General features: G+C 47.0%; 1 protein-coding gene across 1 annotated transcript in view; it reads right to left on the bottom strand.

The window, feature by feature from the left end:
- Tnks (tankyrase) overlaps positions 1–25339 on the bottom strand; it is a 169715-nt gene that overhangs the window by 119011 nt on the left and 25365 nt on the right. Inside the window, exon 5 of the mRNA XM_077643796.1 lies at positions 13085–13151. Within this exon, the coding sequence (XP_077499922.1) occupies positions 13085–13151 (67 nt within the window). The remainder of the gene's footprint in view (positions 1–13084; positions 13152–25339) is intronic.

A 25339-nucleotide genomic window follows, 5' to 3' on the forward strand; every position in this document is an offset into this window, starting at 1 on the left:
CGCGGTGATTTCCGATTGGCTCCGCACGTCACGTGACAGCAGCGCGCTGCGCAATTGGTCTCCTTGGCGGGTGCGTCGTCTGCTACGCGTGCCTCTCGACTCTGCGGCTCCGCTGCTCGTCGTGTACGATGGGGTTTAGTCATTTGAGCAGAGAACCTCGGCTCGCCGTGACTGTCTCTTGCGCAGAGCTTAGTTTCGAATACGGATTACGCGGCCGCCATGTTCGTCAGTACGCGCGGAGCATAGTTTCGGAAGCGGCTTTCACTGGCGGTCATGGGTCAGCGACCTCTGAAGTACAAGACGGCGCGTGCCTATGGCACCCGTAAGCAAAAATCGCCGATGGTGAAGAAGAAGAAGTCGTCTGCTTCAATTACTTCTGATGTGCAGCGCACTGACGAAGTTACGGGCTCGCAGGCGAGTACTTCGTGCGCGGCTACGACTGTTGGTGGCGCCGCTCCAGAGCCGCTGCCGAGCACTTCACACACGGACGAAACATCGTGTGCGAGCACGGGGGACTCTTCTGAACTTTCTACTTCGCGCTCTGCATCGCCAGAAGCATCAAGCGATGAAGGCACCGCGCGTGTCGCGGGTTCTCTTGGCACTTCACGCGATGACGCCACGCCGTCCACGAGCACCGGGCGCACCATTCAGGCGCACCTGGAGCCGCGTTTTGTGTCGGAAACATCAAGTGATGAAGGCACCGCGCATGTCGCGGGTCCTCTTGGCACTTCACGCGACGACGCCACGCCGTCCACGAGCACCAGGCGCACCTGGAGCCGCGTTTTGTGTCGGAAACATCAAGTGATGAAGGCCCCGCGCATGTCGCGGGTCCTCTTGGCATAAAAACGCATCTTTGACTGCAACAGAGACAGCTCTCAACGCAGCGGTTTGCAAGTTCAATGCAGGGACCCGCCGTGCTTACACAGAGTACTGTTCGACACTTGGGCTGCAAACTGGCCAACATGCTCTTCGCAGAGCAGCGGAAAAGGACGCCTTGCGGAAAAGAAGGGCAGCGAAAGCACTTCAATCTCGAGGCAAGGCATCTAAGAAGCCCCGTGTTAAAAAGGACACAAAAGACTACAACCCCGGTGCCTTTTGATGAGTGAAATACAAGGTGCAACTTTGGAAGCCATTTTCTCAAAACTGTTTTTTTTGTCATTTGCTCTGATTGTTCCACTGATTTCTTCGCGACCGCTGGGGCTATTTTGATACGGTTTTTTTCGCTGCATTCCTAGAGAAATGTTTTAGGTCGTGACATTCTTGGTTTTCCGGCATCCCGTTTGCTGACTTACTGATTCGACTAGTTGTTCACTGTTTAGGTGCCCATTGTAATGTCTGCTCATAAAATATTAAAACTAGAAACTTTTACATTGTAAATAAAAAAATCTAAGAATGTCACGACCTCATCCATTCATTTTGGAATGCAACACACTTTGTAGAAGTCTTCTATCTTATTTTGTAAGTCGCTCAAGCCTGGTACAAGATGAAAAGGAGGAAAATTTTATAAATAAAAAAGTTGTTGAGATATCAGTTTGAAATTTTTATGGTGATATCACAGAAACATTATCAGTAACCCTGCCAATTTTTATCAGAATCCATGAAGAAATAGGAAAGTTGATCCCGAATGCCACGTCCCCCCTTAAAAAGCTAAAAACACAAGACATGTCAGCAATTGCATTACCACTTAAGAGCAATGTTGAGTGAAAAGGAATGCATTCGTTATAGAATTGAGTAAAGCAGTTTTTCCTTAGTTTTTCAAGTTTTAGACACGAGAATTTGATGTGATTTACTGTCAGATCATCTCCACATTTTTCACAAGCAGGTTTCTCTTGTGTTGTCAGTATGAAGTTGTATGCAAGGTGTGCGTGTCCAATGCGGAGACGACATAAAATTGCTTCTATTAAATGTTCCTAGTGCACGCAGGATTTCCATTCCCCCGGGAAAGGTTTTACAAAATGGAGCTTGTGTATTTCATATACCCGAGTTGTCTGCCATTTAGCCTTCAAACTTCTGAGTGCTAATTTCATGCAGTCTCCATGGGGTATGCTGACTTTCTTTATTTCACGACTGCGAGCTTTTGCAGCACATAGGTTGGCTCTGATTTCCATCTATTCCGAGATGGCTCAGCACTCACCAGAATTTTATCGTACACAGTTGAGCCCACTTATAACGGCCGCAGTTATAACAAGCACTCCGTTATTACAAACCAAGGCGGTGCACCATCAAAATACGTATTAAGGCAATGGGACTGTGTTTCAGGTAGAACGAACAATTGCGGCCACCCCACTCGGTTATAACGAACAAAGAGGCACTGCAAAACTTGTCCCTGCAGTCGAAACACTCACAATTCCTGCAGGTGAACGGAGATCAAAGAGCGCCTCCTAGGACCCGTGACACCTGCCTTCCACCCCCCCCCCCCCCCCCCGCTCGCAAAAAAAAAAAAAAAACAATAGGAAAGGGTGCACTGAACCTGCAGACAACTGCCGGCTAAGCGTGCACTGACAAGGCTTCAAGGTTTGTCTAAGTATGTCGTTGCGGCTGTGCAAAGCATCAAAAGTTGAAGGAGAAGTGTGGCTAGGGGGGCAGCGGTGGTTGAAAGATAAAACTGCTGCAAACAGTTGCTGATCAACCAATGGGAGCGACTGGAGAAGTTTGGATGCCAATCTGTACGTGTTAAGCCAACTGCTGACCCAGCCAGTCATGTGGCATACGTCGCCTGGCCAGCCAGCTCGTAGGCACTCCAGCTGATAAGTTCTCTGTGAATGTAAGCTGTGGTATCTTATTAACTGGTTTTTGGATTTCTTCATTTTTTTTTTTAAAGAAAGGATGTGGCGCAGTAATTGTCTCGCATCTCAGTGGACATCTGAACCATGTCGTAAGGGAAAGGAGGTGGAAGTGAAGAATGAAGAAAGAAAGAGGTGCCGTAGTGGGGGGCTCTGGAATAATTTCGACCACCTGGGAATCTTCAACATGCACTGACATCACACAGAACAAAGGTGCCTTTGTGTTTCGTCTCCATCGCAACGAGGCTGCCGCGGTCGGGTTCGAACCCGAGAACACCAGCTCAGTAGCCAAGCGCCCTAACCACTGAGCCACCATGGCGGGACTCTTATTCACTGCATCCTTACAGCTTGTCAAGGATTCAAGCCTATAAGGATGCTTCATCAAATGAGTGCAAGTGCTGCAATACCACGTATGAAGGCGGGCTGTGTCCGAAGTTCTACTTTGACTGCGAAAAGATTCTCGACACCGCAACGAAGGCACCCATTCTTAATGAACTTCCTTAAGGTGCAAAAAACTTGCCGCCAAATGTGATATGCAAGATCAAGCCACTGGACATTGACATTTTTTTTTACTCGCAAGGTGTCCTATTGGAGGTATTTAACCAAATGCCAATATCCCAAGTCGAATCCCTTTGTTCACCTCAGTAGAAATGATAAAAGCTGCATGGATGGAATTGAGTGTGCAGTGCCCCACAAATAAGGTGTTGTTTACGGGGCCAAGAACGAAGGCAGACGCCGTCAAACACACACGTTACCATACAAGTTGTGGTAGCGCGTCGTTGGTGCTAATTTGGCATGAGCTGGCTTCACCTCAGATGACTTCATTGATGCAAATGATGACGCCGACATTGCAAAACCATGCACTGACTGCTTGTGGAATACAAGCATTGCACGACTATGAGGAATCTGATCAACGCAATGACAGGGAAGGGCAACCTAACGCCGGTTGCCGCGAAATACGAGCATTGTGCAACTGTCAGGAATCTGATCAAACCAATGACAGAGAAGGCCAACCTACCCTCGGTTGCCTTCAATGCTTTAAACGCGATTAGTTATGTGCAACTGTCAGGAATCTGATCAAAGCAATGACAAAGAAGGCCAACCTACCCCCGGCTGTCGTCAATGCTTTAAATGCGATTAGTTATGTGCAACTGTCAGGAATCTGATCAAGCCAATGACAAAGAAGGCCAACCTAGCCCCGGCTGTCGTCAATGCTTTAAATGCGATTAGTTATGTGCGACTGTCAGGAATCTGATCAAAGCAATGACAAGAAGGCCAACCTACCCTCGGTTGCCTTCAATGCTTTAAATGCGATTAGTTATGTGCAACTGTCCGGAATCTGATCAAAGCAATGACAAAGAAGGCCAACCTTCCCCCGGCTGTCGTCAATGCTTTAAATGCGATTAGTTATGTGCGACTGTCAGGAATCTGATCAAACCAATGACAAAGAAGGCCAACCTAGCCCCGGCTGTCGTCAATGCTTTAAATGCGATTAGTTATGTGCGACTGTCAGGAATCTGATCAAAGCAATGACAAGAAGGCCAACCTACCCTCGGTTGCCTTCAATGCTTTAAACGCGATTAGTTATGTGCAACTGTCAGGAATCTGATCAAAGCAATGACAAAGAAGGCCAACCTACCCCCGGCTGTCGTCAATGCTTTAAATGCGATTAGTTATGTGCAACTGTCAGGAATCTGATCAAACCAATGACAAAGAAGGCCAACCTAGCCCCGGCTGTCGTCAATGCTTTAAATGCGATTAGTTATGTGCAACTGTCAGGAATCTGGTCAAAGCAATGACAAAGAAGGCCAACCTACCCTCGGTTTCCTTCAATGCTTTAAATGCAATTAGTTATGTACAACTGTCAGGAATCTGATCAAAGCAATGACAAAGAAGGCCAACCTACCCCCGGCTGTCGTCAATGCTTTAAATGAGATGTTATGTGCGACTGTCGGGAATCTGATCAAAGCAACGACAGAGGAGGTCAACCTACCCCCGGCTTTCGCCAATGTTTTAGATGCCATTATTTATATCACAGCCCTAAAACAGCTGAAGCATAGACAATCGAGCTAGTTGGTGAGTTAATCTTGAGAAACAAAAGACTGGACAAAACTCTTCATCAGTCTTACTTTTGTCCCGCCTTTCACGCTGTTTCTCAAGATGAACCTAAAGCCACTAAAGCAGCTCGTCAGCAGCTGGCTTCTGGTGAGGCTCACATGATCGTGCTGGAGAGCTAGAAAAGCTTGTTGAGGGTGCTTGCTCAGAAGAAGCAGACGCGCGACCCTCAGTTCTCATAGAAAAAAAACACCACATATGTCTGCCTTTGATGTTTTTGGCTGTGATATGAAAATTCCACTTACTACGAACTTCGGATACTACGAACGCTATCTGCATGACCGTCAGGGGCCGAATCCACCAAAACAGCTCGCTTTGGAACTGGTTCGTTTCCTCGCCGGCCACCGCATGCCGCCGCGCGATTGGCCGCGTGTCCTCACCGCCGGTGTGACGACATGTGATGACCAACTCAGGCCACGATGACAGTAGAGAAATGGCATCTGTGCCCTTCGGTTTTTTGTGAGCCTAGGCTTCTGAGTGGACGTCCAGCAGGAGGACATCAGGCACTACTCAGCATAAACGTGCGGTCGGCTGGCTTATACCTGTGATACGTGCAGAAAATGATGAACAAGGTGCTATTGAGAATCTGTATTTGCCCCTCCGAGTGTCGCCACGCGTACTTGCTGTGCGAAGAATGGATAAGAAAGCACTATCAGTGAGCTCTGTATCATCGTAAACGCTTTTTCGTGACGCACGCTATAGCATTTGTTCTTCAAAAACTTTCGTTTTTCGCTGCGGTGATAGCAGAAAAGTCTCTTGCCAGAGCTGTGCCTTCTTGGTCAGCCGGTTGAGTCCAAATGAAGCATTTACCATATAACGCTGCTGCTTTTCACTGAGCCATACATCCTTCCTTTGCCAAGTTAACCACGAGACATGGTAAGTACCCTGCGTCTGCGTGGTTGTAAACAAGCTCCTGTTTTCTTGAAGTAAACTTTGCCCGGATCAGTTGTGTTAACATTTGTCTCAGTAGTGTGGAAAAGAAGAGATGCCACACGCTTCGAGCTAAAACTAGCATTTTTATTACCATAAGGACTAGATTTACTCAAGAGCTGGTAGAGCATATATCATTAGAGAAAGTAGTAGTGCATGTTTGGTTAGCTTTATAGGGTTTAACATCCCAAAGCATCTCAAGATATGAGGGACATAGTAGTGGAGGGCTTCGGATAATTTTTACCACCTGGGGCTTTTTAAATGCACTGCCATCGCAAATTACACAGGTCTCTATTATTTTGCCTCCATCGAAATGCGACCACTGCGGTCGGGATCGAACCCGCATCTTTCGGGTCAGCAGCCGAGCACTGCACGCCACAAGCACTGCCTCTAGGGGCGCCACTGAAATCCCTCTCGCGACCGATTCCGAAATAAGCAGTGGGGTCCGCTGGCCGCGCACCGCCCCGTTGGCACGCGTTTGCCGGCCTCATTTCCGGTTTGTTGTAGCCACAGTGGTTCGCTTTGACTTCATCTTTGTGCTTTCTTTCCTGTGAAGGATATTTCTATAGCTACAGAAATCTGAGGTAGAGATGGACCGGCGCTCAACGAGAGTAGTCGCATCTTCGACGCCACTGCAGTACGGCAAGCCCAATGGGCGTGTGCGCTAAGTGCAACCGTGCACCACGGATGGAATGTCTTGCCTGTAAATTACCACACCATTGCAGAAACCTAACCTTTCGGTGCAGTTACCAAAGAGTTTTGATAGAACAGTGCGATGCTCAATGAAATTCTATACCGTGACACCACCGTAACTCGGACAGTTATCGACGCCTGAGCAGATTGAAAAAAAGGGGGGGGGGAATGATCTCCTTATACACTGCATTTAGGGATCCACCACTGATGTGCTTGATTTGAAAGCACTGCGGTATGGCACTGCAGTGCTAAACATAATACAGTAATCCCTCGTTATAACGAAATCACTTTACTCGAAATATCGTTTTATTAGAAATTTCTTCCGGTCCCGACCCAAACGCATGCATTTTAGGTCGCATTACTCGAACCGCACGAAGAGCTTGACCCGAAGAGAGCCCCTGAAACGAGGACACGCACGGTGCAACCGCTCAAAAAGTTCGCCATAGCGCAACAGGCACTCGCTCAAACATGGCTACTGAGCCAATGCCGTGGGATTAAATGCTGACTGCAGCAACCTCATTTTGACGGAAGAGGAATGCAAAAGCATTCCAGCAGTGTGCAATGTCAGTGCACGTTAAAGAACCTCGGATTAATCCAGACCCCAGTTGCTAAGCCATTGTACACAGTCCATGTGAGGTTTCGCTATGTTACACCTCACGTATATTCAGACCACTTTTCTCTCACTAAAAAATATTGAACACAGAAGAAAAAATAAACAAAACGAAATCACTACATTTCGTGAGTATTATTAGCAACGAAACGTATTGCAAACAAATAGGTACACTATGAAGTTTCAAGCAGGGATAGACTTAGATTGATCTCATCCCCAGAAGAGTCTTTTTTCACGATATTTAGCCATGGGTCTATTGCGAGCCACGTCATACACAAGACAGCGCGCCCAAATCCCACAGGAAGGAAAATCGTGATTTCCAAAGGTAAACCTGCTTGTGAGAGTAATAACATGCTTGTCCGATTATTACTTGAATCCGTAAAGCCTGGCGGCACATGCATATATGGAGAGTTTCTGAGAGAGACGCGTCAGCAAATGGCCAGCAAACAGCAGCAGGCCAGCAGGAGCAGCCCCGTTGCTGCTTCGCAAGAGCGACGACAGGCGGCGCAGCAAGCGCTGGTCCATGGCGTATAAGCACTAAGCCACTGTGGTGGCTTAGAATGTAGCAGCCAGCCATCTGTAGTGGGTGGCGAGGTGCGATTCGTGGACGCTAATTTAACTATAATGGCACGTTACTTTGGGTGCTGTCTCCTGCTCATATGCTTTCTTTTTTCATTAGGTGCAGTGTAGATATACTGTCATATTTGCATTAATATTTCGTCCACACGTGTCATTGTCCGGCGTCTGCTTAAGAGTGCCATTTTTTCTGCATTGCTTGTTCACCAACTAGTCCGACTTCAACTATACTACTCCATGAGCTCAAATGGCAGCCCACAGTGGCGCGCAGTGAGTAGTAGAGACCCAGACGGCACTGTCACCACATCACACGAAAACGACAGTAATGGAAGTTCTGCAGTACCCTAAGCTTCCCGAGCAAGTTCTAAATGAGTGGCGCCCTCTCGGGAACTGGAAAAAAAAAATCTCGCGTGACCGCTGATTGGCTGCAGTCTCCCCTCATCCTCCCACAAAGTTCGCCCCACCCATGCCTACATCAAAATGACGTAGCGGCAAAACGAACCGGTTCCAAAGCGAACTCTTGTGGATTCGGCCCCAGGTTCATTATACAGTCGACGACTGAAAATTCGGATGCCTGATTTTTAGGACACGCTTCATTATTCGGACTTTTTCGCGGCACCACGACCTGGCCCATAGAGCCAATGCATAAGAGCACCTGACATTTCGGACACACCACAACTGACTGCTCGAATTTTCGGACCTCGTTCGCACTCGCCGCCAACACCCAAGCCGCCATGTAATGTGTACAGTGGAACCTCATTACTTCAAGCTGCAGGAGAGATCGAAAACTCCATCAAATAAAAGGAAATTCAAGCTTAAAGGGAGCCTCTTAACTTGCAATGCTGAAATTCTGTGCGAGTCGGCACATTGCGCCCACGTGGTTTCGAATTCGTACTCTTCTTGAATGCCTTCCGCCGCACGAACTTGAACCGGAGTCAGAGTTCACGGAAGTCATCTGTGCCGAGTCTTTCATCCCGAATACGGAAAGAGGTAGCAGCGAAGCGCGTGGGAGGCATACGGCTTCACGGTGACGGCAAGCACGGGAGGGAATGGAGGGGCATTTTAAAGCGAGGTCAGAGTACCCGCCGCAAAACGCACCGCAACCCTGACTTTTCTATCGTAAAACCGTAAATAACTGGCGTTTCGATGACAGGCAAAACGCCCCTCATTATACGCAAGCCACCGCAGAGCGCACATCGCCGAATACGATTTTGGATCTAGTTGCTAGGCCTAATGACAAAGGCCAACGCCGACGGAGCGCTTGCTTCGGCCGTTTCTCGGTTCTTAATGTTTCACCACCTTCGCGTTCTCGTTCTGGGCCCATCGTACTGCGGGCACAATGCAGTTCCCGCAGCGGCGTGTTCGCTTTCCCATTTAGACTTTGTCCCAACCCGTGCGTTTATCGGCGACATGCTGAGGGTAGCACAGCCAGGCCGAGTTCGTGAAAGCGGTCGCTGCCTGTCATCTGTGCATGTGTCGTGCGGCGAAGTTTAGTCATTAGGAGCTTTAGAATGTGTGCAACAGAACTGACCTCTTCCTCCAGCATAATGCCAATAAGTTCATGATTTTTTCGGTGAAATTTGATTTTTCGCTCGTTTTCGCGATCCCTAGAGGGTCCGAAAAATCGATCGTCGACTGTAAATAGGCCTAACTGTAACCCTGGGTTGTGACTTTTTCTCCGTTGTGTATTATGTTTCCTACTGAGGGTTTGATAGCATTTCTGGAATGTAGTACCGTGGGCAGGCTAAGTGAGTCCATGCAGATTACACTGAACCAGGCGCTGCCGTTAGACATCACCTACGCGCTGCAGAGCGCAGACGGCACGGAGTTCGACTGATCTAAACAGGTCTGAAGACGACTGTACTCGCTAAGGGTCAACTTCTATCTACGAGGAGTGGTGCCAGCCAGGGGCTCCTTCCGAACTGCCTGTTCCAGATGCCAACTTGTTCGAATTATTGGGAGTTTGATAATGATGCATTTCTATGGCGCAAGGGCGTCAGTGGCCAAAGAGCGCCATGGCACAAGGTGTTTTTTCGTCTTCCCAAGGTGGGGTCAAAGACCCATTTCCCAAGAATTTTTCACCCTAAAGAAGCTAAGCACCAGGCAGGAGAAAGCTTGTATCCACTGTATCACTGGTGGGTATACGGCGGCACTGGGGATCGAACCTTGCACCTCTCGCATGCGAGGCGGATGCTCAAATGACTACGCCACCGCTACAGTACAATTATTGGGAGTTTTCCCCCACAGAAATACACAGGGCTGTGCCGGGACCCGGGCGTCAGGTCGAATTAACCATAAGTTCAAATGAATGAGCTTTTACTGTATTACTGGGGAGCAGTGCCACCTGAATTTTGGCTCCAAGCACCAGGGCTAGCGTGCGCAGCATAGGATGGAGGGCAGTGTTGGGTGAAATCAGGATACTCTAAACTAGAAAACCGAAACTAACGCACACAGCAAACATGAGGGAAAGCTCCAATTCGTTCATTTCGCTCACGTCAAAGTTTCATGCATAACCACGATTTCGAAGTGCCGGCAATGCTGCAACATGCCTGATTCCCTGTATCTCGGCACTAGTCACAGCCTCCATCGCTCAACAATGGTAACATAGAAAGCTCCTAAAGCCTTCGAGATCAGCCATTGCAAGCTTGCTGCCGTCATGCCGCCGCTAACACGAACCCAACCCCCTTGTTCTCACACGCTGCTTTTAAACGCTCCATATCTCCACTTGCTGCAGTGGCTCAGTGGTTAGCACGCTTGGCTACTGAGCCAGAGGACCCGGGTTCAACCCCAGCCTGCAGTGGTTGCGTTTCGACGAAGGTGAGATGCAAAAGACGCCCATGTGCTGTGTGATGCGAGTACATGTTAAATATCCCCAGGTGATCAAAGTTATGCCTGAGCCCTCCACTATGGCCTTTTTCTCTTCCTTCTTTCCCTCCCACCTTAATGCTGTGTCCTCCGAGTAGTGAGACAGTTACTATGTCTTTCCTTTCCTCAAAAACAAAGTTCATTTATCATGAGTACGTTGCTCGGTTGGCCCTGCGGCCTGGGCGCCCAGCCGTGGCAACGTATAAATCAAATTGTCGGTGTCAAAACCGATCTGCATTCGAATTAACGGGTTACATTTTAAATAGGCATGGCGCATGGGCAGACCAAGTCATACAGTTTGAATTAACGAAACTGAATTTAACGAACTTTCATTGTGTCTTTTCACGTCCCATAGCAAGACAAGTGCTCGTAGTTAATTATTTTCACTTGAACAAAGACCCGAAGAAACACAAATTATAGGACAACCTTTTCAACAACCCAGTTAGTACCCATTTCTGAACTTAAAAAGTAGTTCCCATTTCTAACCCCCTGTCCAATACCGAAACAAACACCAGCCTTTCGGGAAGCGTAGTAGCCAGGAAGCACATGAAAACAAAATTTACATCATTGTCTGCCATTTTCTTTTTCTTTTTAACTTCTAGTAAGGGCAACATGCTTTTCTGAAATTTGCAAGGCTTTAGCGGCTTTCATAGTCGGTAATGGCTCTCGCCACTGGTGGAAGGCAGGCAGCAGCGAAGGGGGCACACATGCGTGCTTCTGTGCAGTTTTCGCGTGAGCCGCTTTAATCCTGCGCAATCCTCGTCTATTGGAAGAGAGAAATTGCATTTCTAGGCTGCAGGCAACAAAGAAAACACGAATGATAGTAACATGCCTCGAAGCCAACCAAGCGAGCGCACCTCATAGACCGCTGCTTGTGCGGCACCTGTCGTGACATGGTTTCGTTTTCCCACCTTCGGTCATTCACGCTCACGCCACAGTGGCAATGGAAATGCACTAACAGCCAAAACAACACTCATGCCGTCTATTAATGCGCTCAGCGTGGGTGCGAAACGGAGGAAGCCGCACGTTCGTTAAATGTAGGCTGTTAAAATGCCAGCATGGGGCAAACCACTATTACGAAATGACATCCGCGACATAGCATACGAGAACACTGCCATAGTTGCGGCGTAACAGCAAGGTCTGTATCACATGGGTTTCTATGGGAGCTTGCATGGGCTCACGAAAGTGTAGCAGCCAGGAAAACCCAGGAGCGTAGCAGCGAGGTTCTATTTTAAACTTAAGACGCCTTCCATAAATAAATAAACAAGCAAGAGAATGTTCATAACGCAATTGTTGTTCTAAATGTGTAGCTTGGCTGGCTGACTGATAAGCGCAGACGACAGCCGCCACCGCTCTAGGCTAACGGCGAAGCTCCAAAAACGAAACTACGCGGCCAGACTCTCTATCGGCCTATTGCCGGGAGCCTGCCAATCTTTAAAACACCTGCAGTTGTGTGCACATGTCAGAGGAGTGCCGGAAGCAATGTAATATCCAGTTCAGGCCTGGGGACGAATATTTGGGCGATCAACTCTGTCCGCTCCTTTAGTCCCGTCTTTTTGCGCTGTACCTTTTCCTGCGAAATGTACCGACTAGCCCAGACTAATACCCTCTTTGCAACTCATTGAGCAGGTCATACCGTGACAAAGCACCACTTCGGGGGCTTGTCTGAATAAATGAGCTCCCGAAGCCAGAGCCCCGCGCAACGAAGAACCAGTAGAAAGCTTTCTGCGCGCCGCTTCCTGCACAAACCGGCTGGTTTGGGGAATGATCAGTCCAGGAGCAACAGCCAATGGAAGGCAACCATGGCACCAGGTCAGAGCGCAGCGAGAAGGCGACGCAGATTTTTCATAAAATTTGAGGCAAGATTCGTAAAATCGTAATACGGGTCCAAATTCGTACATTTTACAGAAAATTCTGATAAATTTGCAGGCATGTTCATGCTATTTTGAGAGCCCTTCTAGCCACTAGCCAAATGCGACCTGACTTAGGTGTTGAGACACTTTTTTTCCTGCCTTTTAATTAAAATTCACCCCCTCTCTTTGGTACTGAATTTCCTTATACAGCACTTTTGGCAAGAAAAAAAAATTTGCCCCAATAACCAGCATTGGTCAAACACTTATGAAATAAAGGAATAATTGCTTCTTAGCATCCATCCAAGTTCCTTATGGGATCCCTTCAAACACACCGGACTAGCATGGTTCTCACATCGAGTTGATCAATTCAGAAGCTCAGTTAGTTCAGAAGCTTAGTAGAACAAACTGCCTCAGGCAAGCGGTGGCATCAGGTTTAATCCCTGGACAAGGGAAAATTTTTTCTAAAATTATGAAGTTCTTCTAAAAGTTTTACAACTTTCTTTTGTAGCCGTATGGCTGCACTTGGGTGGATGCTATATACTCCCTTATTTCAAATGGCCCCAAGTGCCACACCAACAATGCACCCCACTGCCCACACAATCCTTCCAAGCATAAGCATGTCAGGATGTAAGAAATAAAGAAAGTTGAACATCACGCACCTTTACCAGCATTTCAGTAACTTCAAAATGACCATAGGAACACGCATTATGCAAGGGAACCAGGCCACTGGAAGAGGCAACACAGCAACAAGTTAGCTGCCAGTTAAAAAATATTCGTTACTCAACTATGAGAACTATTTACACACAAATGTACAAATGAATATGAAGATAATGTATGATTAGGGCCTTTCATTTTTGAGTAAAACCCAATTTTTCCCGATTCTCGCACCCTGTACAAATTTCTTAAAATTTGGGTTAAACCTGATTTCTCCACGAAACTGGGCCTTTTAAACAATGTTGATTTTCTAGTTCACAAAGCTGAATACATCGCAAAAAAAGAACACATTACACAAATGCATCAACATAACATGTGCAATCGGAGTGCAGAGATGGCCAGATATCGGTGCAGCACACATTGCCTGCACCATACCGAAAGGTGCGTGGTGCACCTGCTCGTGGCATTGGTGACAGCTATGCTGCAGAAGGAACAAGATAAGAGAGAGACGCACCCTGCTGGGCACCTTTTAAGTGCTCGGAGCAGGATGGAAAGCAAAAATCAGAAGAAAACACAAATAGCAGCCACTATGGAATACTAAATGCCCATTTGCAATTGCCCTCTTTTCATGCAACATATATTCGGATTGTCAAGTATGCTCACACACTTATGATAAAACAAACAAATTTTCTGGTCTATTCAAGTTTGTCTTAAAGGGAGTCTACCGTCTACACTGAACCGAACTTGCACAGCATCACAAATGTTGGCATTTATTAGCAATATAGAAGACCAAGGAGAACCACCATGGAAAAAATGGGTCTTCTCCTAAGCACAACACACTACAGCAGTGTTTTATTTTTACCGCAGCCCAAAGTTTAAGGCGTCTTTCAACCAGCAAGCCACTGACTGAAGATTCGGACACGCTTGATTATTCGGACTTTTTCACAGCACTGCGACATGACCCAAAGAATAATGTACAAGAGCATATGAAATTTTGGATGCAACGCAGCTGATTACTCAATTTTTCAAAGCTTATTGGCACTTGCCGCAGCATTACCACCAACACCCAAGCTGCTATATTACATGCACAGTGGAACCTCGTTAGCTCAAACTTCAAGGGGTACTGAAAACTTGATCGAATAAAGTGAAACTAAAGCTAAAAGGAAACTTCTTAAAGGGCAGACCTGATATTCTCCGTGGATAAGCACATTCCTCATGCATTATTAAGAGCTCGTACCGATTACCTATCTCGTGCATCGTTCGATGCACAAACTTGGGATATTAGACACAGCTTGTGGAACTCGCCTCAGCCAAGCCTTTTCATACCTCTTATACAAAAAGGCAGCAGCAAATTGCATCGGAGATATACAGCTTCCCACAGACTGCTAGTGTAAGAAAATGGCGGTGAAGCAAAGGGCTCGTACTCGCGACAAAATTCACCGTAGCCGGAACTGTTCTATTGCAACACCATAAAAACTTGCATTTTTGATGACAGACAAAATGTCTCATTACGTGCAAGCCACTGTAGAGTGCATGCAATAACGTACTGCCACTCTTCCACGGTTTTATCTGGTTCCATCTTCTGTCCCCGTTTAGCACAGGCGCGGCCTCCAACTATGCAGAGGTGCTTTCCTTTTGTTTTTTTTTTGGCCACGTGCTGTGTGCCAAGCCGGCCAGATGCGGTGGCGCGTAGTTTGGATTATCTATAGCGGAACTGACTCACTTTCGAATTAACGGGCTTTTTTATACACAGATCTCTCTGGAGTTTGGCAGGACCAAGTAGTGTAGTTCGAGTTATCCAAAAATTCGAATTATCGAGGTTCGAATCAACAAGCTTTCACTGTATTTGAAGTGCTCTCATCGTTACAAGCGCGGAGCGAATGGATGATCTTCACGGGGAAAGTTAATGAGATTACACCACAAAGGCATATCGCTGAAACAGTGCCCAACTGACGAGAGCAGAACATTTCTTTTTTAATGTTTGGTTTTAAAGGGTGGGTACATTCGATTGGCGTGGATTAGGGTGGCTTTCTAGGCGAAATATCTAATGTGCAGCCTGGAAAGGCTCATCCAGTCCGGTTCGATCTATTCCACCCCATGAACAAACAACGAATCTAGCCAAGCAACATTACCAAGCAGTAATAAAGCAGACGAAGCTGTGTAGAGTTCGTGAAAGCAAGCATGGTGCGTAGAGCCCTTGCGGGCAGCATGACAATGTACAAAGGTTATGGGCACCATGGCTCCGAAGTTCAGGCTTTTTTGACCCCCATGAAGTCATACGACAAAGCTCTCGCAAACGATGTAATGTCGCAAGAGTACAGCGCTCAAAAATGTGAGTGCAATAACACAGCCCCTTGATTTAGCGACTGAATTGCAACAAACAGCGTGGCCGGCCTGGCAGATTATCAACATGTGCATAGCGGAGAGCGTCAATCGATAATTTTAAACTGACAGGCTGCATTTAGGTGTAACCTAAATGTTGAGCAACAGTCAGTACCATGATAGTCGCGGGTACGCGGTCTTGTGTGGTGCATTCTTTTCAGCCGTCATTTCTGCTTCTCATTATAGACATTGTTAGAAGCATAAAGAAGCAGTGAGCCACTCACAACTTAGCTCTTTTTTTTTTTCTTTACAAGCAACCTTGCATCGAAAGGAGGGCGACCTGTCGCATTTGCAATCAGCGTGCCTATTTTGCACAGTGCGAGCCATAACAAGGAAACTACACACGTGAAAATGTGTGTGTGTGTGTGTGTGTGTGTGTGGGGGAGAGAAATACATGAAAGGCAATAAACGATCGCGCATGCAAATAGAATACGACACAAACATTTATTTTTTCTTGTCAAACAGCCATGATCTATCGCTGCTGAGCGAAGGTGCAGAGAGGAGACATGGGCGTGTTTCTGAAGAATTGTCAAAGTTTTCAAGCAGCCAGCTAAGCAGAAGTACATTCCTTTATGTCGCTGAAGACTTACATGAAAATATATCCGCGATTAAGCAATACTCGACAAGATGTAAGCTATCAAAACACAAGCGCATTGCGAAGGCACGTTGAAACGGACGGGGAAAGCGGCAGACGCAACCGCTCACGCTTCGCGGGCTTGCCAACAGGCAGCGCAGCGACCGTTTTGCACATGGTGTATAGTGATTTTTACGGTGAAATTTGATTTTTCAGACTGCACAATTTTTCAGATGTTTTCGTGGCACCTAGAAAGTGCGAAAAACCGGTTGGCAATTGTACTGTCGAATCCTGCTACAACAAAATTCATGGTACCCTCAAAAATTTCGCTGAAGCAGAAACCTCATGGATGTGAAATTAAACTAGAACACTGGTTGGTAACACTGGAAGACTCATGCACAAGATTTATTTCCTACATTTTCTTAGCTTTGGTTTTTGTTGTTTTGAAGTCAGCACGATTTCCGGGGTAGACTGGAAATTTCGACCAGCGGACGTATTCGTCTAACAAACACACAGCCTCCATTGGCCACCGAAACACGTTTTTTTTCCACCCAGGCTATAAAAATTCCGATTTTTGACATGAGAGAATTCGTACAGAGACCGTGCTGCCTGTACGCATTTAGGCGTCGACGAGGCACACATGCCCTCACGCCGCATGCACATCAAAACAGATGCTTTCTACGCCGGTTTCGGATGCTGATGCTTTTGACACTGATGACTCCAAACAGGCAGCCTGTAATTAACAAACACGTGCCGACCGCCCGCACGCTGGGCAGCGATAGTTGGTTGCGCACAGTTTCTTAGGTGCCGCTTGGACTAACGGTCTCCGCACTGAAGCCGCAGCAAAAGCTATAGCCACCACTTCTCATAAAACGTCTACCTTTGTTGCCTGCTACCACCAACACAGTAACTTCACATTAAAATGAACATAAAACTGATTCCGGTCCTAACTTCGTCAGCAAAGTGAGCGAAAAAAAAAGGGCCTGCCAAAAACTGCCTAGCATCAATGGCCACATGTAACATGTGAGGAATCCGAGCTGTCCGAGGCAGAACCGTCACTGGCACTCGTGCGCCTGATCGCATCTTTAAGTGCACATGTCTGCACATTAATTACGATTCTGCGTGGAATGTCAGTGGAGCCACTGAAAGTTCAAAGTGACTTTGCCGGCCGTTTGTGGTGAACCACACTCGATACTCTGAGTGTTTTTGGATGTGCAAAGAAAAAAATCGGCTGCTTACTCATGAAAACTTGACTGAAATGGAACTGCGCTCCAAAGATTGTTCACAGCAGGGGAAACAATCAAATTGCTGTACATGGTTTGCTAACGGGGAATCGGAGATACTTTGTTGAGGGAGAAATTTCGTTCGTTGTACCAGAGTTTGACTGTACATATAACAGCACCCTGGTGCATTCCACGTTTTCTAGTTTTTGTTATTACTAAATAAGTAGGAGTTCCGACTTTTCGGTTAACACCGGAAAAAAAAGACGAGAAAAGCATGCCGAATTCAGTGTTCGAAATTCACTTTCAACCGAAGGTCAGTACTCTTTGCGTGCAAGGCATAGCCAGCTGGCTGTTGAGTACGAGTTACTCGGTAAAAGTTTAAAATTGACTAAATAGGGAAGCCAAGCCCATGATGAGACTGAGGTATTGAACCGCTAGTTTACCCGCCTTATATCCCCGGGAACACCACTTCCTCACCACCTGCTGGCTAAGCACACTTACAACATTAGTCAATTAAGTAGGTTTATCAACAGCACGTACGACACTTACACAATCGTGCATAGGCTTTATCATGTTGTGGCACACAAACCACATGATGTCCTGCTCTACCCAACGAATAACGTTATCCTAGTTGTTAGATGATTCCTCTCTCCCTCTGTCCCTTCTTCCAACTTGAAGGATGGCAGTTAACATCCCCTTCCCTCGCTCCCTCTCCCCTTTCATTACATTTATTATTGACAGTAATTCCTTGTAGAAGCACAGCTCGAATTTGGACATTAATTATTGGCAAAGAAATAATTTATGCTCAAAAACGCTGAGATACTCTACATGACTTTTGACCACATAGGGCTACCACAATAACTCATCGAAAAAGCCCGCCGAATTTTCATAAATAAAAACCGAAAAGTCCAATCCTTAGTTTTAAAATGGAAGCCCAATTTTCGCACAACGCGCAGAAAATATCACTTATCACAGTACCATTTCTTTACATAGATGTTCCATGTCATATTCTCATCTAAGTTTACAATCTAGCTCTTCAAAAACACAAAATTAAGTTTACAATCTAGCTGTTCAAGAACACAAAAAGTAGTGGCATTATTGCAAAACTAAAGAAAAAAAAATATTCTAAGAGGACCTTGGTGTGGGCTAATTGGTTCATACTGCTACGACACAGACTGACAAAGTGCAACGGAACTAGGACGAGTAGAAGAAACAGGAAGCGCCTGTCCTGTGTTTCGTGTTTCTTGTACTCGTCCTAGTTCCATTGCACTTTGTCAGTCTGTGTCGTAGCAGTAAAGAAAAAAAACTGCTTGATTCAGTACAGCACTGTATAAGTAGGACCCTTTGTTTTCAGGTCAAACTTGATTTTACCCGATTCTTGCACCTCGTAAAGATTTCTTAAAAATAAGGTCTTACTTGATTTCTACAAGAAATTAAGCCTTCTAAGAAACTTGGCTTTCCAGCGGACAAAGCTGAAGACAACGCAGAAAATTAGTGGGCATATTGTGTAGACCCCCCCAGGAATGCTTTCAGTACAGTGACAATTTTAAGCTTCCCTTAATGCTTTTTATTCATGACAGATTATTCGAGACTAAGTTCGGAGAGTACTTCAGTAAAACTTAAAATTCACAGCCGGCAGTACCTCCAACCGGATTAGGGTGATACACTTCACCTCAAAGCCACTGTGGTGAGCCTCTCTGTGTAAATGCGTAAAAGCCAATTCGTTTCACAATGCAAAACACTGAATATTGCCATATATTGCCATGCATAAGTAGACTCCGAATAGTACGAGCCGACCCCCAACTTACAGCCCTCGCTGACCAGAAGAAAGTTCACTCCAAATTAGACAAGGTCAGGACGTGATGCCACAGATATGCAGCGCTGCTGATGTCAGCAGTGATTTTCGTTGTGTAGGCAAAAGGTGGCACTATCCGCCTTGTGTATGCAATGACTGCATGTTCTTGAACATACAGTCAAACCTTGTTCATTCGAAAACTCGGCCTCCCTGCTCCATCCCGTCAGAAATGTATGCAAGTCAGTGGCACTCAACATCATCATCAGCCTGACTACAACCAGTGCAGGGCAAAGGCCTTTCCCATGTCTCTCCGATTAACCCTGTCCTTTGCCAGCCGCAGCCAACATATCCCCGCAAACTTCTTAATCTCATTAGCACACCTAACTTTCAGCCACCCCCTGCTATGCTTGCTTTCTCTTGGAATCCACTCAGTTAGGCCCATTTCACATGCTGCGAATTTCACCATCCGACACTGCGAATTCGTTCGGTCTGCGGCTGGAGAGGGCCGCCGCTCTTGCCACAGACGGATTGCGAACAATTTCCGTCTGGTTGGAATTCACTCGCAGCGTCGGTGTGTTCGCTCTGCGATTGACCAATAGGGAGCATCCACTGCTTGGCTCTCTGTCAGGCTTGGCTTTGGCCATCGTGTACTTTTCAAATAATTCGGAACTGTTTACTTTGATAAAAAGAAACGGAATGCCACCTTGTATCTAAAAGTGCGCATCACTACAACAACATAAAAACACTCCATGTTACATTACTGCCACATTTATTCACAGGTTTGATAAGCAGACATCTGGCAACCGTGTTGTCACAACCGAATGAATTCGCAGGTTCTGCGTTGCATGTGAAAGGACTGAGCGGCAATCGCATTGCGGCGGCACTGAATTCGTAGTGTCGGTGGGGCAAAATTCGCAGCATGTGAAACGGGCCTTACCCTTCAGGACCAGCGGTTATCTTACCTTAGCATTACATGCCCTGCCCAAGTCCATTCCTTCCTCTTGATTTCGACTAGAATGCCATTAACCCACGTTTGTTCCCTCATCCACTCTGCCCGCTTGCGGTCTCTTAACGTTACACCTATCATTTTTCTTTCCATGGTTCGCTGCGTTGTCCTTAACTTAAGCTGAACGCTTTTCGTTAGGCTACACGTTTCTGCCCCGTAGGTGAGTACTGATAAGACAAAGCTGTTGTACACTTTTCTCTTGAGGGAAATTGGTAAATTGCCATTCATGATTTGAGAGAACCTCCCATATGCACTTCACCTCATTCTTGTCCTTCTAGTTATTTCCCTCTCAAGATCCGGATCTGCCATCACAACCTGCAATAAGTAGACACATTACCTTACCACCTCAAGCACCTCACTACCAAATGCGAACTGCTGTTCCCTTGCGATGCCGTCGAACATTACCTTGGTTTTCTGCACGTTAATTTTTAGACCCACCGTACTGCTCTGTCTGTCTAACTCATTGATCATAATTTGCAGTTCATCTCCTGAGTGACTCAGCAAGGCAATGTCATCAGTGAATTGCAGATTATTTAGGTATTCTCTATTAACTCTTATCCCCAATTGTTCCCAATCCGGGCTTCAGGACACCTACTGCAAGAAGGCGGTGAATAGCATCGAACAGATCGAGTCTCCCTGCCTCACCATCTTCCTTCCTTATTGGAATTTTATTGCTGACTTTATGGAGGACTATGGTAGCTACGCAGCCATTATAGATATCTTCCAGTATTATCACACAAGGCTTTTATAAATTCTGATTCCACAATGTCTGCATGACTGCGGAGGTTTCCCCTGAGTCAAATGCTTTCCCGTTATCAATAAAGGCTATACAGTGGAACCCCGTTCATACGTTTTTCACCGGACCGCGAAAAAAAAACGTAACAACCAGGAAAACACAACAGTGAGGAAAGGTCCGAAAATTAATGAAAACAGTGCAGCTTTGCCTTGAAACAATTTATTTCGACATCAAGTGAGCTTAGGTCTTAAAAAAATCGAGAATGGTCGATTGCCGTTTTTTCCGCTCGCTGGAAAACACCACGCGTTTCTCGATGGCCTGGAAAGCCGCATTGCTCTCAGCGTCGCTTTGAGGTGCGACGTACCTGCGGAGGAGGTCCAGAGCCGCGACGGCTTCTCCAAAGCTCGGGTCCGCCAACTCCCCGGAATCATGCGGCTCGTGCTCCTCGTCGTCATCACAGTCTGAGGCTTCACTCGCGACCGAGTCTGCAACGATCTCGGCGATACTCTGACACTCGGACGTCACGACAGCAGCATCCACGGCGACGTAGTCGTCATACGTGACTCCCGTGGCACCCAGCGCATTCAAAGCTTCACTCAGCTCTTGATCATGAGAGGCTGCTTCCATCTCTTCAGCTTCCGTGGCAGTTCCCTCTCCGCCGTCCATGCGAAAGCCACACCGCGCGAAGCAGTGCTGTGCAGTTGACGCGCTCACTGCAGTCCACGCTGAAGCGACGTGGTGCATAGCGTCCAGTATTGAAACGATCATAGGCTGCTGTCCGCGATCAATATGCGCCAGACAGCGCTTTACGATGGACTTCCTGTACGAGTGCTTTAAGTTCTTTATGACACCGGCATCCAACGGCTGCAAGTGGCTTGTAGTGTTTGCAGGAAAAAAAACAAGCTTAACGTTCCGAAGAAACGACGGGTCTCTCGGGTGGGCAGCACAATTGTCCAGAAAAAGGACAACACTCCTGCACTGGGAGCCCATCTTGTTGTCGAAGTAACGAAGAAATTCTTCGAACAAAGAACCTGTCATCCATGCACGACTGTTGCTTCTTTAGTGACATGGCAGCAGGCGAATGTTCCTTAAGCACCGTGGGTTTCGGTATTTTCCGATTACCCATGGCTTCAGCTTGTCCGAGCCATCCATGTTGCAGCAAAGGAGCACCGTCAATCGTTCTTTGATGCATTTGCCTCCATGCCATGCTTCGCCCTTCAGGCTTAACGACTTGGATGGCTGCACCCGAAAGAAAAGACCCGTTTCGTCGGCACTGTAAATGTCACGAGGCTCATACCCCTCAATTATGGCAGATAGTGTGGCCTTCCAATCGTCGACTGTTTCCAAGTTTACACTTGCTGCTTCCCCGGATACCGTCTTATACGCGATGCCGTGCCTCTTCCGGAAACAGTCGATCCAGCCATTTGACGCCGCAAAGTCACTGATGCCCAGTCGGTCGGCTTTTCCATCGCCTTCTCGCGCAAAATGCTGCCGTCGAAGTTAACACCGGCAGCGCGAGCTTGTTTAAACGAAGTAAGAAGCGACTCGTCGAGGTTTCCATACTGGGCGCCACGAGCCTGCTTAGCTTTTGGGCCGAAGAGCGCGGCATTCCCTTGTATCTCGGCACGCTTCGAGACGATGCTGTTAGGCGTCGAGGGTGGCAGACCAAGATCCTTGGCGATGTCGACACTTTTCCGCGCTGGCTGCCTGTCGACTGCATTGAGAACAACCAGCTTTTCCTCGAGGGAAAGCGCCTTGCGCTTGCGCGACGCCATCAAAGGACGACAAATCGCTCGCGGTGTTAGCGAGGCCCGACGAGGCGTAGGCAGCGTAGGTGTTGACGGGAGGACACGGACGACTCGGATGGGTTGAACCGCACAAACAAGAAAGACTGGGTTGCTGCGGGCCTGCGGGTTTTACTCGCTTCAGCTGACGAGGCAGTGGCCATCTAGTGGCAATCTCTCCAACTCGCGTGCAGCTTTTTATGGCCTCTGAGATTACCCACACGCGTGCAAGGGGGTGATCTCGGAGGCCACGGTCTTGTAGCCAATTCCGTAGCCAAGCCTGGCCAAGACTCGTCAAAATGGCGGTTGGAGCGCGTTGCCCGGCCGGGTTCGGGGTGCCAGGTTGCGACGTATCATGCGGGAACGCTTTCACAGCTACAACGTAACAGCGGGGTACCCAATACATTGGATCCTATGGGAGCTATGCCGGGACCGGACGAAAATGACGTAACAGCCGGGAAAACGCAGCAGTGAGGAACGGGGTTCTACTGTATATATAGCGGGGTTCTACTGTATATATAGGGGTTGGTTATATTCTGCATATTTCTCTATCACCTGACTGATAGTGTGATTATGGTCTATTGTCGATTATCCTTTATGAAAGCCTGCCTGACCATTTGGTTGATTGAAGTCTAAGGTTGTCCTCATTCTATTAGCGATTACCTTAGTAAATACCTTGCAGGCAATGGATAGCAAGCTGATCGGTCTGTAATTTTTAAAGTCCTTGACGTCTCTTTTGTTATGAATTAAGATAATTTTAGCGTTCCTCCAAGCTTCTGATACTCTCAAGGTCACAAGGCACTGCGTATGCAGGGTGCCTAGTTTTTCTAGCACAAGCTCCCCTGCATCCTTCAGCAGATCTGCTGTTACGTGACCCTCACCAGCTGATTTTCCTCTTTGCATTGCTCCTAAGCCTTTCTTCACTTCCTTTTTCATTACACACTGGATGTCCCAATGCAGTGTGTTACTGCCTCTCTGATTAACGTTATGATTGCATTGCCAAGTGTATAACACTTGTGTAGAACTCTTCGGCCACTTTAACTATCTTATCCACATTGCTAATGACATTGCCTTCTTTGTCTCTTAACGCATACATCTCGTTTTTACCTGTGCGTAGTTTCCTCTTCATTGCTTTTAGGCTACCTCTGTTCTTTAGAGCATGCTCGATTCTCTCGATATTAGACTTCTTTATTTCGGCTACCTCGCGCTTTTTATTAACTTTGATAGCGCTGCCAGTTCTATTCTGTGTGTTCGGTTCGATGCTTTCAGGCTTTGACGTTTCTTAATCAGATCTTTCGTCACCTGAGAGAGCTTGCCAGTACCCTGTCAAACCATCCTACCGCCTACTTATACTGCGCACTCCGTAACAATATCTGCGATATTATCGCTCACTGCTTGAACATTTAAGGTCAATTCTCGTCTATTAGAATCTAGAAACTACACCTTGCATTTACGAGGGAACAAGGGCCTCTTGTGAAACACTCCAGCCAGCAGATACTGCAATGCGGCTGGTAAAACTTCACACACAGCCACTGCTCGCACAGGCCCCGTAATTGTCACAGCAGTGTGGTTGCACCGCAACAGACAGCACAAGGAAGGAAGCGCCAACATTTTCAGAGAATTGGTAATGAGCAGCCAGCATGAGTGCATGAGTGGCTGTATGAAGGAAGAAAAGAAAAGCAAACAGACCGTTTTACTGGCATCAAACGAACCACTGTCACTGCCTCATGCAGAAAGACTGTTGACAGAATCAAGAGGTGACAGAAAAAGAGAGAACAGACATGCACCGCACCCATCTGCACCAAAGTGACGACAATGACTGCAGCAAAAACCAAACACGTGTTATACAGTTAACTTTGGATGTAACAAACCTGCTTGTAGCGAATTCCTTGACACTGCCAAGTTTTAGTGCGAAAGCACCTACTTCACGAGGTTAAACTGGCTCACCGAGTTTGTGTGCAGCTTGACCTTGAGGGTGACCTTTTCCAAGCCATATATTAATTAAATAAATAAATACTGCCATGTTTCAGATTTGAACCTGCGGCGGCACAGCTTCGCTGACCACTGCACGAGGGCACAATGCCGTCGCCGCAGCCAATCACGCCTCATATTAAACTGCAATACACTCTCGCACTGTGCATTGTACATGGCCGTCTTCATCAACTAATAATAATATGTAACTAATATACACACTCTGGCACTGCGCATTGCACACCATCATCTTCATCAACTAACACTACTGGAATGAAGATGACCATGCGCCGACAACGAAGCTCTTGAGGGGGCCGGCTGACACTCATACTGGAGAACTGCTTCTTGTGACGACCCTGCCTCTCACCCTGCTGGCTCATCAATTACTTGTGCAAGAGTTTTCGTCGCCAGCGTTTCCCACGTCCCTATACACCAACCTTCACTACTATCGAACTAATATCGTCAACAGACGTGCCGACCCAGGAAAGCAGAACCACAAGCCAACCAGGCTACACACATGCTTTCGCATGTCTACTCGGCTGAACTACATTAAAACCCGACGAGAATTTTTCAATTTCCTCTTTCAATTCCCCAACGCCGCCCCCATTGAAGCATGTGTATTTGCGAACTCCATGAAAAGAAGGTATTGTGGCAAGTGACCTGGATGTAACAAACTCGCTAATCCTACTAGCTGTTAGCAATGTCATTTTAATTTGGCCACATCACATGGAAGTCTCATGATGACGAAACACAAACTGCCACGAGAAGAGCGTAAACGATCGAATGCAG

Source organism: Amblyomma americanum, chromosome 1 (genome assembly GCF_052857255.1).
Source record: "Amblyomma americanum isolate KBUSLIRL-KWMA chromosome 1, ASM5285725v1, whole genome shotgun sequence".
Classification (NCBI taxonomy): Eukaryota; Metazoa; Arthropoda; class Arachnida; order Ixodida; family Ixodidae; genus Amblyomma; species Amblyomma americanum.